This window comes from Calypte anna, chromosome 1 (assembly GCF_003957555.1).
Source record: "Calypte anna isolate BGI_N300 chromosome 1, bCalAnn1_v1.p, whole genome shotgun sequence".
NCBI classification, from domain to species: domain Eukaryota; kingdom Metazoa; phylum Chordata; class Aves; order Apodiformes; family Trochilidae; genus Calypte; species Calypte anna.
Window position 1 is genome coordinate 33,317,900 of NC_044244.1, and position 18,536 is coordinate 33,336,435.

General features: G+C 38.7%; 1 protein-coding gene across 3 annotated transcripts in view; it reads left to right on the top strand.

The window, feature by feature from the left end:
- Nucleotides 1-18,356, top strand: part of RASSF3 (Ras association domain family member 3) — a 96,552-nt gene extending 78,196 nt beyond the window's left edge. For 2 of the 3 annotated variants that reach the window (XM_030464953.1, XM_030464959.1), the window contains 4 exons: nucleotides 12,244-12,351; nucleotides 13,624-13,891; nucleotides 14,931-15,046; nucleotides 15,423-18,356. In XM_030464953.1, the coding sequence (XP_030320813.1) occupies nucleotides 12,244-12,351; nucleotides 13,624-13,891; nucleotides 14,931-15,046; nucleotides 15,423-15,572 (642 nt within the window). In that variant the 3' untranslated portion in view covers nucleotides 15,573-18,356. Of the gene's footprint in view, nucleotides 1-7,622; nucleotides 7,677-12,243; nucleotides 12,352-13,623; nucleotides 13,892-14,930; nucleotides 15,047-15,422 lie in introns of those variants that run through there. The other variant, XM_030464965.1, reaches the window with a different exon arrangement.
- The last annotated feature ends 180 nt before the right edge of the window (nucleotides 18,357-18,536 follow it).

Below are 18,536 nucleotides of genomic sequence, written 5' to 3' on the forward strand. Positions count from 1 at the left end.
CTTGACAGAACTGTCTTAGGCTCAGAGATGCCTTGCAGTTTATGTGCAAAGATGGCACTTTTTACTGTCTTACTGCAACTTTCAGCTATTGTAATACAAGTCAGTGAGACAAATTATTGTTCAGATGTGAAATTAATGCCTTTTTAAAAGCACAGAAAACTGAATACCTTCTCTGTACTGTTCTGTTGCATGCAGTTTGCTGGTCTGTTCCTTGTGTCTTGCATGATAATAGGATTTTGCTTGGCCAGGACACTTAGAAACAATGATTTTTTCTTCTCCCTCTTCCTTACCCAGTGCAACTTCTACCTTATAGAAGGTTTTTTTTTGGCATGAATCTCTGTTTGCTAATTTGAAAGTTTTTTTTTGTAATCGGGTTACAGAAAGAAGCTGCTGATAGCAACTTGATTGAATTTCCATGTTCTGGCTAAACTGCTCATACAAGTTTGGGAAAAAAACCACCTTTTTTCATTCATTGCAGGTTTGATTGAGGTGTGTAAAGCTGAGGTTCTTCACACATGGCAAATAAGAGGTCTTGTCAGTGAACCTATGTTATATATACTCAGTAGAAAAGTGGATGTGGATTGATCTGTTTACAAGGACTTCTTAATTTTTCTAGCTCTTTAACATATTCTGCTTGAATGTATAGTTTTAGGCATATGTGTGCATATTTGTAAGCTAAGAATGACCCCTGAGAATGATGAACTTGGAATAGGGTAAGTTAGTGGTATAATTTAGTAGCAAGTTTAAGTTCATTGTCAAATAGTGTGTATCCAAGTGGGTGTTAGTGGGTGTTGTTTTTCTGATTGTGGGTTGTTGGGGTTTTTTTCTTTTTTTTTTTTAAAAACTTTCTTTTTGATCAACCTGACAGCAAAATAGTGTTGCTGTCAGGTTGCTTGCTTTAATTTACCCCCTAACAATGTGAATTAAACATCAAGATTATTGGCGTTTTCTGCTAAAGTACAAGAAACATTATTGAAACTGTTCAAGGGACATTTAATAAAAGGCAATTAATGTGTGGTTTTGCTTTACAGAATTTTGTTTAACTGAGGAAGCTTTGATTCTACTTTTTCCTCTTATCTCATGTATGTCCATAAGGTGACTCCATACTTTTTAATATGTCCTGTCTTAGAATTTTTTCAGAGGGTGTGATGGGTGGCAACTCTTCCTTTTCTCTTTAAGATGAACAAGGGTGGGTTTTTTAAAGGAAAAATTGTAGTAGGATATCTTCTCCTTCCACTTGCAATGCATATCAGCCCTAGCAGATCTCATGCCTTCATGAGCATCGTAATTACATTTCCTGAAGCAGAAGTTGGGTGTAAGGAAAGGTGGAGCAGCAGCAACGTTTCCTTGTGCCTGTAACATCCTGCCCATAAAAGCAGGGAAATAGCTGTTTGGAAAGAAAAAAAGAGCAACTTTTGAACTTTTTGTTGTAAAATCAACGCATTCTCTCATTTGCTGCTTAAGAACAAAGCATGTAATCTTTCTTCCCCTTCTCTGGTTTCCTGATGGCCATTCCCCAGTGTGGCAAAATAACTTGGTTTGGAGTTGGGCCATAACATCAGGTTGTAAGCAAGCAAGCCCTTTTCTCCATTGCAGCCTAATGGCTGTTCTCCTGACCTTTCCTGAGAAGAAAAGTTTGTTTATCCAGCTTTTCCAGTGGGATATTCATTAACTGTTCTAAAGTCTTCTGTTCACACCTCTCTTGAAAGCAGCCTACCCCTTGTGACAACCTAATCCATTCTTCTCTCTTCACTGTGTCCTGTCAATCTTTATCTAAATAGCACTGGTACCACCCCACTCTTTTACTGATGTTATTAAAAAAACACTAAAGTCTGATTGTAACAATTGTCTGATGAGGCTGAAGTGATTCACTACTACAGAATTGTCTGCCCTGAGACAGAAATTGGGAGTTGGGAGGGAATGGCATGCTCACATCCCTGATGGAGATGGTGGTGGTGTGAAGTATATGCTGATACCTGGCACCAGGCTGGCACAGTGTTTGGGTAAGTTGGGACCTGTGTGGGAAAAGTTTTATTGCACTGTACTTCTATGCTGCAGACTTGTTTAGTGCTTATTTATAACATCTGGGGCCTTTTTGGTTTTTTTGCCTGTACAAAAATAAAAACCTCAGTTACCTTTGCGATTTTTTTCATTATTATTTTCAATTTGTTTAGCCTGTTCTTTTTCACCTGTAAAAAGAAAAAAGCTGGTTTCATTCTAATAAGGGAAGGAGCCCTCTGTATTTGTGGAAGTCATCTGCAACCTGGTAGTGGGTCTGTTAGTGGAGGAGGACTGTGACAGCTGACACTGATTTCTGAGGCAGCAGTAGCATCTAGCAGAGAAGCAGCCATACAGCTAAAAGTAATAATCTTTTAAATTGTCCCAGCATGGATGTCTATGACTTGAGGCATCTGGAATAGTTTTTGAGAAATAAATGTGTTGTGTGTATTCTGGAAAACAAAATTCATATTGAAGCTAGGCAGCAAGTGTATTTTTGCAGGAAGAGTTAAGTCTTGTTGGTGACAGTTCTCCCATTTCATAATAGTAGTAATGAGTTTTGTCTTTCTTTTTAAAGAACAGAAGAGTTTTGGAGAAACTTTTGACTTTGTCACTCCTGCTCTGCTCACAACTGAAATGCTTTGTAGCCTCTTTAAATGTATGTGAGCATTAAAACCAGGGTGTAGAAAAACAAGGGATTAAAATGCCTCAGCACATTATGGTTACCACACTGAGTTTATTCAAGGCATAATCTTGCTGAATCAATTGCTCTGTTTCCTCACAATGCAGAGATCTCAGAATCAAGTACCTCCTTACCAATGTCAGCCTGATGTCACTAGGATGTGGACTTCTGTGCGTGGTGGCATGGGGCTGGATGGCTAAAGTCCAGCAGCCCCCTCCTGCCTTTGCCAGCTTCTTCTCATCTGACCCCCTCGACAGCGTTCATCATCTGCAAGATGAGAATAACAACTTAAACCAGGGATTTGCAGCAAAGTTGGATCCAAGACTGGTTCAAACCTTTGCTTTTTCTTACTGGAATGCCAGTCAGATTTGGGCTCTGAAGCTTTAGTAGATTCAAACTCCAGTCACAATGACCCAGGGCGGGGAAAGAACTAAAGAATTCCCATTTTCTGCAGCTTTATAGATAGGTACGTAGATAGATAGATAATAGATAATTGATCAAAGCATTCTGGGATTTATTTTTCAGTGTTAGACCTCTTTAAGGCTGGGGATGTAAAAGAGAGGTAATATTGAATCTTTAAGGTCAGTGTAAGTTTACTCTGTAATAGTATATGGTGGAGTTGCCGTGCTGGTCACCTGTTTTTTCCCCACTCCTTTTTCTCGTTCCTGAAATACTGAACTGAATTGTTACCAGTTCAGATCTGGCAGTAGTAGGTAAAACTAGTTATTGTAGTGTGCTGCTTCACAAATGTCTTCTGGATATTACCCTGTTTTTAATAGAAAGTGCTAATACCAAGGCTGTGCAGGAGGGTGCAGTCATTACAGTATTGGCAGTTAGTGAAATGTGGCAGGTGATACAAGTTTTCTGGAGTGTAAAAAGGAGAAAAATCCTTTGTCTAGGACTGAACGGGTATTTCCTTTTGTCTGCACTAGGTAAAATATCTAATTTGGATGCCTCTTTGAAAAGACAATTCCTTTTTTAATAGTTCTGTGAAGCTGTGTAGGGTGTTTGTTACACAAAACATGGTGAAAATGGTAGTGTTGGCAAATAAGTATTTCCTATGGGCTTATTTCATGATAACTTAGCTTGCTGTGTTGAAGGAGAGCTGCAGTCAGTGGAGGCTTTATTTGGTTTTAGACAGTTAGCTTTTAGCTCTTATCATTTGATCTTTATGTATATAAAGCAGCAGTTCCATAAGTTGACTGTAAATGCATGTGACATTTTTATCATGATCATATCCAACACACTAACAACATCAGCTTCTTTGGTTTAAGGGATGTGTACTTAAGTAAAGATATCAGGGATTGCTCACAACTTATAATGCTCACCCCCATCCCTTCCAAGGTTACTGTTAAGGGCTTTTGAGGCCTTTTAAAATGCAGATTTTTTTTTTTTAAAGATAGTTGCATTTCCTAAATTTTTGTGGGGTTTTGAGATGCTTATGTGGTAGAGGAGGGCTTTTTCTCCTAGGAAGTTTCAAACATGAGATCAGCACTAGGTTGACCAAGAGACAGACAGTAATGGTAAATTCTTGCAATTTTGGGGAAATTGTATGTTCCTCAAATAAGAAACTTCCCCCTATGACCATATTTGTTTGAGAAAACTGCATCTTTTTTTCATTGTAGTGTCTGTGACCAGTGACAAACTGTCTGTCAAGGTTGTGCTGTGTCCAAAGAGACAGCGTGTTATCTGATGTTTCCTAGATGAGAACTTTTACTGTGCAGTTTTTAAGACGTTTGGGGTTTTTTCCTTTCACATAGAACAAATCCAAACAAAAAGTACTTGGTTGGTGGGACCATGTGCAAGCTCACACCAGCCCTGAAGCTGGGCCTGGCTAGGAAGTTATTGCCTTTCCTCAGTACTGGCAGGTTTTGGGTTTGGTTTGGTGGTTTTGTTTGTTGTTTTTTAAGTTCAAAAACTAACTTGATGGCACAATCTTTGAACTCTATATAGCAAAATTCAGGAAGGGAATGTTGCTCTGAAGATAAAATGGTATTAGATATAGATGGCAAAATCCAGCACTGTCACCCAGCTTCTGCTGAGAGACAAGGTCCTTAACTGAACCCCCCTCAGATCTGAGAAGTGCCAGTGGTAACCACAAGTGGAAGACTGCATGCCTTGGGCTGGAACGGGATTTGCTCTTCCTGCACTGAGCTTCCCCAGGAACAGCTGCTTGGTTTCCAATACCACTTCTAAGATAAAAGTGTGGATAACTGCATTTAAAGACCCGGGAGAGGTTGTTGTTGGAAACCTCTTCTTGCCTTCTGTTGGATTCTTTTATTGCAGGGTCACATGCAAATACTGTGGTGTAATGACGCAGGGTCCTACTATTAATTAATTCTCTGATAACTGTATTAATAGCTCAAGCTCCAGGCCATACTTAACCTTCTTTTCAAGATACACTGATTAGTTTTCTAAAAGATATTTTGTATAAGCTTGTTTACGAACTGTTGCCTAAAGCTAAATTTTGTTGTACAGGTCACAAAGAGGCTGGTAATCCATTTCACTTCATTAAACCTCTTATCTGCTTAAGTAGCCAGCAGTCTAAACTCATAGACTTTCTGTAAAGGAGACTTGAAGGAGGTTATTGACTGTTTGTGATGTTTCTTACATCTAGTTTTACTGAAAAGTGCAAAATTGAAACAGCTGTGAAATTTTACTTGAATCGTTCAATGTATTGCTTTAAAATATGTCATAATATGGAAAAGAAAAAAAGTACAAATTTGCATAAAACCTGCTGTGTCTTTGGGGACAGTATCGAATGCCAAGCCTCAGATACTGTTCTTCATACAGTTGGTTTTCACTTTAAACAGATGACTGGCTTTTTAAAACTGGGTTGCTTGCCAGTAGTTAAAAGTACAGCCTTATAGGGTATGTCAGGGTTTGGAACTAGGGATTTTCAGAGGTGAGGTCATGATAAACTTAAAGTGGTAATGTTAATGTCACCAACAAATAGATCTCTTTTTCTAGCCTTCCTTTCACAATGCCTGAACACAAACTGTGTTTATATTGCCTCTGTTTAGAGGGAAATAATTTGTTGAAAGGAATAAAGGGAAGTTAGAGTTCTTGATTTGTTTCTCCACTGCTTAAAAATATTCCCCATATAAACATGAGTGTTTACATCAGAGAGGTCAGACAGGAGCCAAAATACTTTATCCTTTGTCATTGGGTGCTTTGTTACCATCCTAGGCCACACGGTGTGATGGTATTTGGGAAAAACTGAAAAATAATCTGAAAGTAACAAGTATTTATTTAACTAACTGGACTGCCTGTGCTTTGTAAAATTATAAGCTATGGTAGTTATGCAGGTGTTTATTGTGGAAGTGCCCTGGAAGAGGGATTGCATCGCATCATGGTTATATTGGATGAAGATGTTTCACAGACCTGTAGTGTAGTGTACAAATTAATAACCAAAGAGCATCTAAACTTTTCTGCAAGTTCTGTGTGCAGCTCTGGTTGCCACATTTCAGTAAAGATTTATTGCAGTTGGTTGCCCTTCTCTAAAATGATTGAGAGAACGTAGCAGCTATCTTAGGAAAAACTAAAGAGCCCAGGTCTCCTCACTTTGGAGGTGAAGGGAGTTGTATGATAGTGATTTGCAATACCGCAATGGTGATGGGTAAGCTGAACATGAAACTCGGGTTTCACCAGGTCCTGCTGCATTAGGATTAAAATAGCACTCAAATATTTAACAGAAGTTACCTTCTTTCTTAATAAAGATCCCCTTAAAGCAAATGGCAGTCTTTCTTCCCACTGCAGTCATGCACTTCAAACTTGCTACCACAGGAGGTGTAGACACGGGCAGTATCAGCAGGTTCAAAATAGGTTTTTCTGTACATGCATAATCACTGGCTCCATAAATGGACACTAAACAGACTTGGAAGGGAGGTGCCCTCTAAATTCCTGCTAGAACACTTGTGGATGCCAGCAGAAAGGCTCCAGAAAAAGTTCAAGTTCTTGCTTGAAATAGCCTTTATTTCTGTTGCTGTCAAAGGCAGAATAGCAGGCTGGGTGCACACTACACCTGACCTGGGAGGGTACCACTTCTCTCACCACCTCGGGAGGGCATGGTGCAGGCAGTTCTTGAATTTGCTCTGACTGTCGAGATAATTACTTAAGACTCAAATCAACTAAACCCACTTAGAATAACAAAGCCTTTTGCTAAAAAAAGAAACTGCTTCTTTGTCCTGTGTGCCACTGACAGGGGTGGGAACTGGGTCACACTGAGTGCAGAAAGCAAAAGGTTCTAAAGAGGATTCAGAGATTATTCTGCCCACTTACCATCCTGTCAGAAAATTCTCCTTTTCCTGACCCAGAGAATAACCTCACCCTATTCAGGACACAAAAATTTCAAGGTGCAGCAACATGAGAAGGTGCAGTGCTTGAAGCTTCTCTAACATTAATATGACTCCTTACCTCCCTTGCCTTCTCCATACCTCCCAGCTGTTGGTGTCACCTACCACTCATGGATGCACATGACCTGTTGGCTCTACCTGGTGATTTTCAGGCTTTCATATGAAGGAAGGAAGAGTTCATCAAATTAGTGTGGGCTTGCTTTGGGATAGAAGGAGAAAATGCTATTGCTGGCAAAACTCCTCTGCTCTTGGGAGAGTTAGGATGAGGGAGAAGCAAGGTGTTTGTTTCAGATAACTTCATTGCAAGGTTTCAGTTTCTTTCTTTCCTGTGGGAGTGCTGGCAGGCTGTAGGAAAGGGTCCTTTTGCATGAAGCAGTAGGAACAACTGAGATCAGAAGTCCCTTTCTCTGTTTTCCTTCCTGTATTCTCTGCTGGGCTTTTCTGTTGTAAGTTAGGACTGGTAGATAAATAATTTCTGTAATGCAAACATGATTAAGTAGATTGCATTAGCTGCAATTTCTATGATGAAACAAGACTTTTTTTTTTCTTTTTTCTTTTAATGTAGATTAGACTGCATTTCGCAATTGACAAGGCCTCAAAAAATACTTCAAATATTATTCCTGTCTGTGATTTAAAGCAAGGTCAGAGCATCTTCATTCATCTGATTGAATCAAGGGCCACTGTATGTGTGGGATTAAAATGAAATACGAGGGCAGGGCATTGGGACTTAGATGGCTTAAAAACTAGCTTGAGCACTTGGTCTCTATAGTTTTTTAAAAAAATTCTTATGAAAATGCTCTAATATGTTCCTGAGAGTTTAATCTTTAGTTCATTATATTTTTCCTTTGTCTGTCAAGTTGAAATCTTAAGAGAAGCTTGGTTTCCCATTTCTAAAGAGATGCTAATTTCTAGAAGTTTTGTGAAAATAGATTAGATAGAAAAAAGAGACCTTCTTGTATTCTCCCCCATAAAGAAAGCTTAGCAGCAGTTTGAGGAAGCCATGCATCTAGCTCAGGGCAGGCATCCTGAGGAAAGAGGCTTCAAGGTTTTGGGGTTTTGTTTGTGGAAATTTTCTTCATTCCATAGCAGCTTGCTAGCTGTTGAGTTCAGTGCTTGCTCAGTGCATGCAGGATTAGGGTTTGGCAGTAACCATGGGACTTGGACTTCATGAAAATCCCAGATGTGATTCGATTCTTCTTTTTGGGGACCACAAATTGATTTGCAGTTCATTTTAATTGCAATCCCAGCAGTTTTAGTTCTCTTCATTGAGGGTTCATGCTGAAATAGTCTCAGGGGGCTCTGCACTGGGCATAAATGTAAAAAAGAGAGGGCTGCTTCTCTAAACATCTGTGGTACACTAAATGAGATGTGCATGGGGGGTGCAGGCAATAAAGAAAAATAACCATTTTCTGCCATTTTTGTCAAGAGGAAGCTCAACTGTGAAGAAGCATTGCATCATGAGCTCTAATGAAAGACAAGCTATTCCCCTTGGGGAAATAAAAGCACTTGCCTCATTTCCCCCTTACTGGCAGCTGTTGCTTAGGAATTTCATTTGAGAATAAAATGTTGACCTGAGGAATGTCTTTAGTACAAATGGCTGGCAGTGGTGTGTGCTGTGCTAGGAAGGACAGCATGATTTTACACAAAATAATAGCTCAGATTAGAAGTGGTGATTTGGACCCAGAGACATCATCTGCATGGATTCTGATGCATTCAGCAGTCTCCTTGAGATGACTTTTTGTCTTTCACAGCCTTACTGAGCTGAGAAATTAGTACATAACATGAGGAACAGTGAATGGGAGGAAACAAGGAGTTCTGATGAGGAAAACATGCTTAATTGGGCTGGGCGGAGGAAGGGGTGATGTGGCAGCTATTACTGAGAGTACATTTTGGTCAGGTGGTGGAGGAGTCACACAGAACTTAGGAGGTTTTTTTTGTTGGTTGTTTTTGGTTTGTTTGTGCTTGATTTATTTTTTAATTTGCTGTTAATGAAAGTAGTATGCATTGTTTTAGAGAGAAAATTCCCTTTTTATGCATTAGCACCCAGAAGTGCCATTGTTCAACCCAGCAGCATCTCTCTAGGTCTTGGCTGGCAGAAGTCACAGAGTGACCTGCTCTGCTGACTGTGCTTTTTACACTGCTGCTGCTGCTGTGACATAATGTAAGGATCTGGGGTTAGGAAATTCATCACCAGGCCTCACATTTGAAGAAAGACCAGTTTCCCAATTCCCAGCGTACACATTTTGTGAGGTGTGTGTGCTGGGAGGTTTTGTAGAGAGCTGGAGATGAATCAGCTGCATCTGAGTTGGCCTAGAGATGAATTGGCAGCTGGCACCTCAGCAATGCAGGGGCTCCAAGAGCTGTGCCAGGGGCTGCACAGCATGCCTGAGGGGGTTGGGAGGGCCAAGGTGTAAAAAGCAGATTTTGTTCTGGTCTGGGTGAGCCACCGGTTGACACAAACTGGCTGCTTCTCTATCTACTGTCAGAAGAACCAAAGATAACTAAATTTCACTCATTGCTTAAAACAGTTGAGGCTGTGATACAAGCATGTTGTAAAGCATGGCAGATTTGTGTTAATTACTGCTGTTACTCTGCTGTTGTGTTGGATGACTGAAGATCTTCTACAGGTAATGGATTTACCTGCTGAGAGACTAAAGTGGAATTTGATTTGCTGGACCTCAGTGGAGTTAGAGGACTTCTCCTTTAGTAGGTCCTGTTATTAGGTGACAAGTACAGGAGAATATAAGAGAACTGTGAGAAGTAAGAGTTGCCAAGTCTTCATCCATTCACCTAGGTAGGCTGGTCAAATAAAGACTTACCTTTAAAGCATGGATAGAGAAAAGTGTATGGCAAAAGTTAAATGCCACTGCATACTGAGAGCAATACAGCTCCAGGAATGTTGGAGAAAAGCTGCATACAATGTTCAACTATGGCTGATCATAGGAAAAGTGGTGTTTCCCTCTTTTCTAGCTAGTGTTTTCTCTTGATGGTAATGGATGCTGTGGATGACTTCAGTAATCATGGTGTCAGCCAGCTCCAACAGGGTAGATTAGAGGTAACTGCTTAAACAATCAGCAGTGGAATAATGATAAATATTAAAACTGAGGTGTTCATTATTGGAAGTTCAGTATCAGAAGTGTTAGCAGATTACAGAGGTATGAACTCCACAACATGTTCATCAAAGAAATGAGTCTTAGGTGGTATCCATGTGAAGGCACTTGTCTGCAGCCACACAGACTAGGAACATTCCAGATTTAAGCCTGGCTTCTTGAAATCAGGCATATAGATTGCAAGTGCTGTGTCAGGTCTGCATGGCCAGACACCAGCAGACTATTCTCTTTACCTTCAGTATCCACTGCCAAGACTCTTAGTCTGTGTTCCCATAACAGCATTTGAAGTCAACACTTCGAGTGCCTCTATTTCCAGACTCTACGGGTCATTGCTTTTGATACTTACCTTAAGCATGAAAACAGCAATAACATTTACTTAAGCTCCATAGAAAAAAATTCCTACTTAGTTACCTTTTCAACCTCTTCATTGCCCCCAAATAGAGCACTACAAAGCTGCAAGGGCCTCTGGGGAGATGAAGTGAGAAGTTCAGCTGAAGCTGTATCTGTTGTTATTATTATGGCAGTTTGGGGAAGGAGAAGGTGGAAAATAGCTTCCTCACCGTTCTAAGTTTCTGTAGTGAGAGACTTGGATTCTGAAAAGATGTAGTAATTTGGTATTTTGTAATAGACTGGATGTGGTCTGGCAAGTGTGCAGGATGCTACACAATCATAGAGCTGTGCTCAGGGGACTATCAGGAGAGCTGTATTAGGCTGGTGTTCCTTTTTGCCTCAGTTTTCTGATCTGGGAAGTACAGGTATGTTTTCCATGTTATGCAGGATATCAGTATCTGAGCCCAGATCAGAATTCAAGGTTTCTGGCTCTCAGTTTTCCATTCAGACCACACCTTTCTTTTTATAGCTGTGGGAAAAAAGTCTGCTCCAGCGTGTCATTTAGTAAAGTACTACAAAGGAAAAGCAAAACTAAGCCCAAAGGAGCTAAAACTAGCTCGGTTTAAATTAGGAGATAGAAAAAAATCTGCAGATTCTTTCTGGAAAATGGAACCTGTGGTTCCAAACCAGATGTGCTCATTTTGGGGTCATTTCTGGCAGACTGAAGTGCCTGCAAAGGTGTGTGCTGACAGATTTCCAAAAGTCTGGGATAGAGGACTGGCCACTGAAGTCAGAGGAATCCTTCCTTAGGGTAAGCTCTGCTGGCAAGTGTTTGTGAGGACAGACTGGAATGCTGTCACTTGACAGTTTGTTCATATGTAGATTCCTGTCTTCAGAAGTATCCTGAAATCTGCAAAATTCTTCAAAGCCTCTCCCTTTCTAAATGAAGTCTTAAATTGTTAAAGTTGGAGCTGAAACTCTTTCATACTATATATGGCATTCGTGCGAGTGCTGGAAACTAGAGTGTATTTTTAATGCTAGTTTGCTGCAGGAATATGGATTGGGAACAAATGTTTGTTTGGATAAAATCCAGCTCCAGGGATTGGTTTTACTCCGGCACGTAAAATCTGTAGCGAGCCCTTGAAAAATCTAAGAGGGCCTTCCCCATGGGGAAAAAAAAAGAAATGTGAATTTGGTGTAACATTATATAGTTATAGTTATATAGTTAGTCCAGGTGCTTCATGTAGTAGTGACCCTGTGGGTAACCTGCTGTCTGTCAGGTTGGAATGCAGGGATGCTCTTAAGTTGTTGGCACATACAGGGATTGTTGGTGTTGCTTGTTGGTACCTCTGCTCTTTCTGTATATATTCTTCATTTGTTTAGAAATAAGCCATTGCCCCCTAAGTAATATTTCATGAAAATCACCACTGTATTCATAACAATATTGCATAGCATTGACATGAGCAAATCAAGTCATAAAATGAGCTGAGCTGTTTTACATACTGCTGATAAATATTTGAGTGAAAACAGTTGGCAAAAGGAGGACACAAGTGTCTTTGGGTGTGTTTATTTAACTGTCTCCACTCAGTTCAAGCGTTCTGTTTGATTTACATAACTTGTTAATCCTTTCCATTGCTGTACAGTTAATTACTGTATGTTGAGCCCCCGTGGAATAATTACGATTTGGACTAAGAATGCTCATATCTGAAGTCATAAAAGTATTTGGCTTTATTTTGTTTTCTAAACCTGCTTTTTGTTGTTGTTGAAGGATGTTCAGAAGGAGAGAGAACCTCATCTTTATCTCAGTAAAGAAGAAGTTAAGGAGAAAATACAAAGCTATAATTCATCCGTCACTGATAAATTAAAGATGACCTTGGTAAGTTTTTGCATAGGATTCCTGTAATTTTTAATAGGAACAATTGAACGGTAACCTTGTGGTGCATCTTGAGTCTTTTTAATCTTAGCATCTTATATATGGAACTATCTCTGTTTTAATGGCTCTTTTTTAGATCTGTAAAATAAAGCTTACATCTGAAATGCTTTTATCCACGTTCTCTTCATAAGGATTGCAACAAACCTTAGTGGAAAAAAAAGTAATTTGAAAAGTGTTTAAGATAAAATCTCATTTGACACTAAGATGTAAATTTGACAGATGAAAACTCTCAGCTGGTAATTAGGAAGATAAATGCATCTCATTTGTGTGCATAAGTTTTTGTCAGATATCTCTCTGATAAAGATGCTCAAGCAATGAGGAAAGTTAAATCATGCAATATTTCTTAATGGAGACTTAATTTTCAGAGTAGTCATTGGAAGTTTTCAGCATAAAAAGACTTCATTTCCCCAGCCCCTGTAACACACACAATCGAATGCATATAGTTTTTTTATTTTTCAAGGATTGTGGATTAAGTCTAAGACAGTCCAGCCAATTGCAGACCATACTAGTAAAGTTCACCTCTCTCTGCCTAGCAAGCTGTTATCCAAGTCACGTATCATATTCTTCTGATATGTTACATATTCATGTAGGTGTATAGTACATGGCAATTTTGAAATTCCATTATGTCCTGAACCATTTAAGTACAGCTCTGTGCTAAAAAGATTTTTTTGTGTGTGTGTTTGCTTGTTGGTGAAGACTAAATATGCCTAAAACCAGATTGCATAAGGTTTTCTAGCCCAGTAAGATTTGATCAGTTTTGCCATTCTGTCTTTCAGATGCAACTGGAATACATAATTTGAAGTGCATTTATTCTGGTTTGTTTTTAATTTCAGTGGGATCTGAGCATCTAAAAGCCTTAGACTAATTTGACAAGCACGGTTAAAATGTGGGAGAGAACTTCTGTATAAAATCTGTTGTTAGGGATGCACACTAGTGCTTGGTTTTCACTGCATAGTTCAAGTGTGAAAACTTACCGCTTGATGAGAGCCTAACACCCTTAGAATTTAGTAGTTATTAAGAAGAAATGTAATATTCAGCAGATATACCAGAAAGAATAAATAAATGCCTGGACTACTGAAACAGTATCTTTCCTACAACACATCATGTTTTACAGTAGCATGGTTTACTATGACCATTTTAATCTGCCTGCTCCACTAAGGTGTCACAACTGCTCATTCTGATGTTAACACTCGGGTGCTTTTCCTGCCCTTGCAGAATGCAAATGGGATTTACACTGGCTTCATCAAAGTTCAGATGGAACTATGCAGACCCATCACTGTGCAGTCTTCCCAGAGCCAGGGGAGGTGTGCTCACAGCAATAATGAAACTGCTTTTTACTTGCCGGATGGCTGTGTGATTACCCTTCACATCAGCAGCACCAACACTGTTCGTGAAGTCATTGAGGCCTTGCTGAAGAAGTTTTTCATGGCAGACAACCCTGCCAAGTTTGCACTTTACAAACGCTGTCACAAGGAAGACCAAGGTATAAGTTATGCTCCTGGCATTTTGGTTGTTACAGGGCTTTGGGGAGGGAGCTGTGCTGTAAGGAATACTTGAAATAAGCAGGGTGGAACAGCACAGGTAAACAGAGGTGACAGTTTCTCTCTCTCTTTTTTTTCCTTTTTTTTTTTTTTTTTTTTTTTTTTTAATAGCATGTGTATGGGAGTAAACAATTCGTGGATGATTTTAAGATAATTCAGAAAAGACAGGAGAACTTACTACGTCATCTGCCCAGACCTCTTGTGCCTTAAAGTCCATTATATTTTATTTAAGATGCCCCCTTATTCAGGCTCTAATTTTTACCTAGCCTAATACACTGCAGATTTGTGAGATTAAATCTCAAGACAGATTTTTAGTAAGAGAGACCATGGTGTCTATGATACCTCTAGTCCTTTGCATTGACATTGACTGCAGTGAGAAGTATCTTGTACGTTGTGTTTGGAAATAGCAGAAAACGCAAAAGGCATTTTGAGTGGAAAGTGTGTTTTGCTAGCAACACTGTTCCTGCACAGAGATTCTGCCCTTTTTTCTGGACACAGAACGGTTGAAAGAGTTCAGATGTTTCTGGCTGACATTCACACCAACAGTGGCAGTCAGGCAGAGCTGTCTTTTAGACTTTGTGTATGAGATTAAGTTGAAAAGGTATCGGAACAGTGATGCCACATCTCTGATGTCTTAAATATTTAGTTCTAGCAGCAGCCCTGTGTTGTATGGGGTTTTTTCTTGGTTTTTTTTCCACCACATGTCTTCAGATTGTTACTGAAGGACATTTCACTCCTATGTGAATGTAGCCTTGGGCTGACACCACCAGTCATCTGCTCAGCTCCTCCCTGGAACTGATTTGTTCAAAACCAGTCTGTAAACTAATGTGTAGACAGTATGTAGAATGTGTAAATTTTGTGGCTACACTTGCTTATCTCGGAAATATTTCCATGTTAGCTAGTGTTAAGCACTTGAAGCACTTGCAACATTGTTATGAAAGATAATTACTGTAATTTTTAATTTTTTTTCCTCTCTTTCAGTTTATACATGCAAGTTGTCAGACCGAGAACATCCCCTCTACCTGCGTTTGGTGGCAGGCCCCAGAACAGAAATGCTTAGTTTTGTTCTGCATGAACATGAAACTGGAGAAGTCATGGTACGTTACACTCATGCTGGTTTTGTGTGTTTGTTTAACTTCATGGGTGAGTGGGCTCCAGTTTGATTTGTGCTGACAAGACAATTCAGTTTGTGGAAGCAGATTTTTTTTTTTCTTCTTGTTACATTTACTTTGTGCCTTTTGTGAACATTTCATTTGTGGTTAGACTGACCTGCAGTTACTTGCAGAACAGAAAAGGGTTTCAAAGAGTAAAATGTTTTCAAATCCCTAAGATTTGCAAGGAGAGTGCCTGATACTGTTTCAGTTTAAAATTGTTCCGGGTATTTGAGGCTTTGCTTAAAAATACTGTATATATAAATAATTTGTGTATTTTCTGTTCACCTCATGCATCCTTTTCTCTTTTCCCTCTTTCCAGTGGGAAGCTTTTAGTATTCCTGAACTGCAAAACTTCTTGCGTATACTGGACAAAGAGGAAAATGAGCAACTGCAGATCTTAAAGAAGCGTTACGCAGCTTACAGAGAAAAACTTGAAGAAGCCCTTGGTGGGGTGTGGAAACCTGGTTAAGAGGGGGCCAAAGGACACTCAGGAAAAATGCACGCTACCAAATGTCAGTATAGCATGCCAAAACCAATGTACAAAGAGCAGCTGAGAGTAGTTTTCTTTATTCAGAAGACTGTTTTGTGATGCCAGGGTACCTGAATTTTGTTATAGACTTAGTTCCATAAGCCAGGTCACTTAGCATCTTGCACCCACAAGTAAGGGATTCTGCATGTTTGTACATCAGTTTGCAACCCTCTGTGTGCCTAGAAGGTTCTCCAAGTTATCTTGGTGCAAGCTGTGAAACTGTAGTTAATTTTCTAGGATGCTATGAAATAAGATATGATTTTTTTTTCTTCTTTGCTTTAATGGTAGCTTTACAAGTAAGGATGTGCAAATTGATGGGTTAAAAAAAAATTAATTAAGCTGTCTGTCTGGACAAAAATTAGTTGGAGCACTATCTTTGAGATGAAATTGATTTGCACTACCTTTCTGTTTTCAAATAGTTACTGTATAATTTGTGAGAGAACTTATATAGATGGAAGGCATATGAGATGATCTGATTTGTTCTGTGAAATTTGTGGAAGGTTTTAAAGTGTTTTTTCAGGAGAAGGTAAAGAGAAAGTTGAAAAGAAGGTAAGAGTTGAGGAGGGAGAACTCTTTAACAGCTGACAGGAGACTGGGTTTAAATGGAAATAGTATTTATAGAGAGGAAAGTTGAAATACTGATTCTACAAGGTTAGAGTTTTTAGGATGTTATAATATTTTGAATAAGTTCTGTGTTTTTTTAACTGTGTAATTCCACACTGGAAAAGAAATAATAAAGATGATGGAAAGAATAAGAGGCAAAAGCTAAATAAGAATGGAAATGGAGCTGCTCATACAAGTTGTTGCAGGAGAAGCTGTTTGGTTCCATAACTGTGTAGCGGGGGGTTGAAATGTGCAGCAAAGCTAAAAGGTGGCTGCTTACTTGAATTCTGAAAAGCAGACAATATCTCAGATAACTATGTCTAGCAAGGGTTTAGACATAAGCTGTAACTACTACATATGCATTTGGTCTTCATTGTAAGTCAGATCTTTCCTCTGGCTCAGCAATCCATTTTTAGGCTGGATAATTTTGAATTATTGTCATATCTGAAAGATAAAAATAGCTTCCTCTGCTTCTTTCTTTGTTAAAGGCTCAGTCATGCAAAGTAGAACTTCTTATTCCTATTTGCAGGTGCTTAGAAGAGAATTTAAAACCATTTATTGGCTGCATTGCTGACTGAGCTTAGGAACTCTTGTTTTTTTATAATTCTGAAGGTTTTTTTCATTATTTTTAAAAAATTCTTAATTGAAAAACTGATTACCAAATTCTGCAGACTGCTGATTTACTTGATTTAAAAGTAGGAAAAATGTAGCAAGAAAACTTCTTACTTTGCTGTAAATATAATTGTTGTCCTTTCAGAGTTATTTATCTAAAAAAGCACGTTCAAAAGAAACCAAAGAAGTGGCTGTGCAATAGAAGCATGAGGCAGATTTGAGTAACTGATACTTCAGTCATTATCATGCCAGAGAGGAAATGAGTTATATATTGGGGTGTGGAGGATGCTAAGAATTTAAGAGCAGCAGAAGCTGGTGGGGTTTTTTTCCCTTTCCATGCTTAGGGTGTTCGGTTTAAATTCCCAAGGAATTATTAAAACTTTAGTGACATCTAATGGATACTGTGTGAAACTTTCCAAGATGCTTCTGTTCCCCTTAATATGATGTAGTTGAGGCTTTGTTTCCTTTCCTTAGTAAGACTTTTTTTTGGTTTTTTTAAACTCTTCACAGGTTTTGGTTTTTGTTTGGGTTTGGTTTTTTTCTTTTGGTAAAAAGAATTTGCAAGCTTAATGAGACAATCATAATGTTTTAAAGTGTTAAGAGAAATTAAGAGTAGGACTAACTATAAAATATATAAGGCATATCTTTTTTTTTTTTTAATTTCACATGTAACATTGTAGTGCATGTGTGAGTTAGTAACATTATCCTCAAGTGAGACACTTTATAATGGTTCAGGGAATGCTTTTATGTTTTGTTGCAATTTGTTTTTCTATGAATTCAGCAGCATGTTGGTGGGTATTCTGTTAACATCTACTTAATTTATGTATCTGCCCAGAACTATGTAATCATTACATAATCGCTGTTATTATATTGAACCATTTGTTGCTCAGATTTAAACACTGTTTGAGTTCAAAAGTGGAGTATAAAATATGTGAATTTTGTTTGTACTTGAACTAAACTATCAGTCTTCTTAAGTGTAGGCACATCTGCATTTACTTTAGCCAGAAACCTCAATCAGTGTTGTATGCACTATGAGTCTTGATTTGGGGTGAAGGGGGTGGGGTGGGGGACCAAAATAAATTTATATTTTAATTTTGTCTTAGTCCATGGTTAACTATTGTAAGATGTCACGTGTGGGTTTGGTTTTTTTTTTTGTCTCTTACACACTGGCAGTTACAATAGTTTTAATTTAAACAAAATTGTTATGCTTAGTCAGGTTTTCTTTTAATTTCAGTATCAAATTGAACTGTCAAAGATTTTGTTGCAAAACTGTTTTAATTTCATTATATGATGGTACCAGAAGGATTAAATGATATGGGGGGGGAGGGGGGGGGAGTGGGAATGGAGGGAAACATTAAAATGTATGTCTTTAAAAACAAACATTTAAACTATTTATAATTTTGACAAGCTTAGTTTTATTTTTGTAGGGAAGTTCTTATTCCCCTTAAAGTTATTACTGAAATGGAAAAAAAAAAATGGTGGTTCCATTATTAAAGTTGAAGTTGGCAATAGTTATGTGATGTGTGTTTGGATTTGTGGTGATAGCTTCAATTTCAAATGAAACTGCCTGCTAGCAGTAACTTGGGAAGAGATGCAGATTGCGTTACATCTGATTTTTAAGTTCTGGAAGAAGAGCTCATCTCAGTGTATGTTCCCCAGTGATACATAGACACATTCTCATTGTGATTT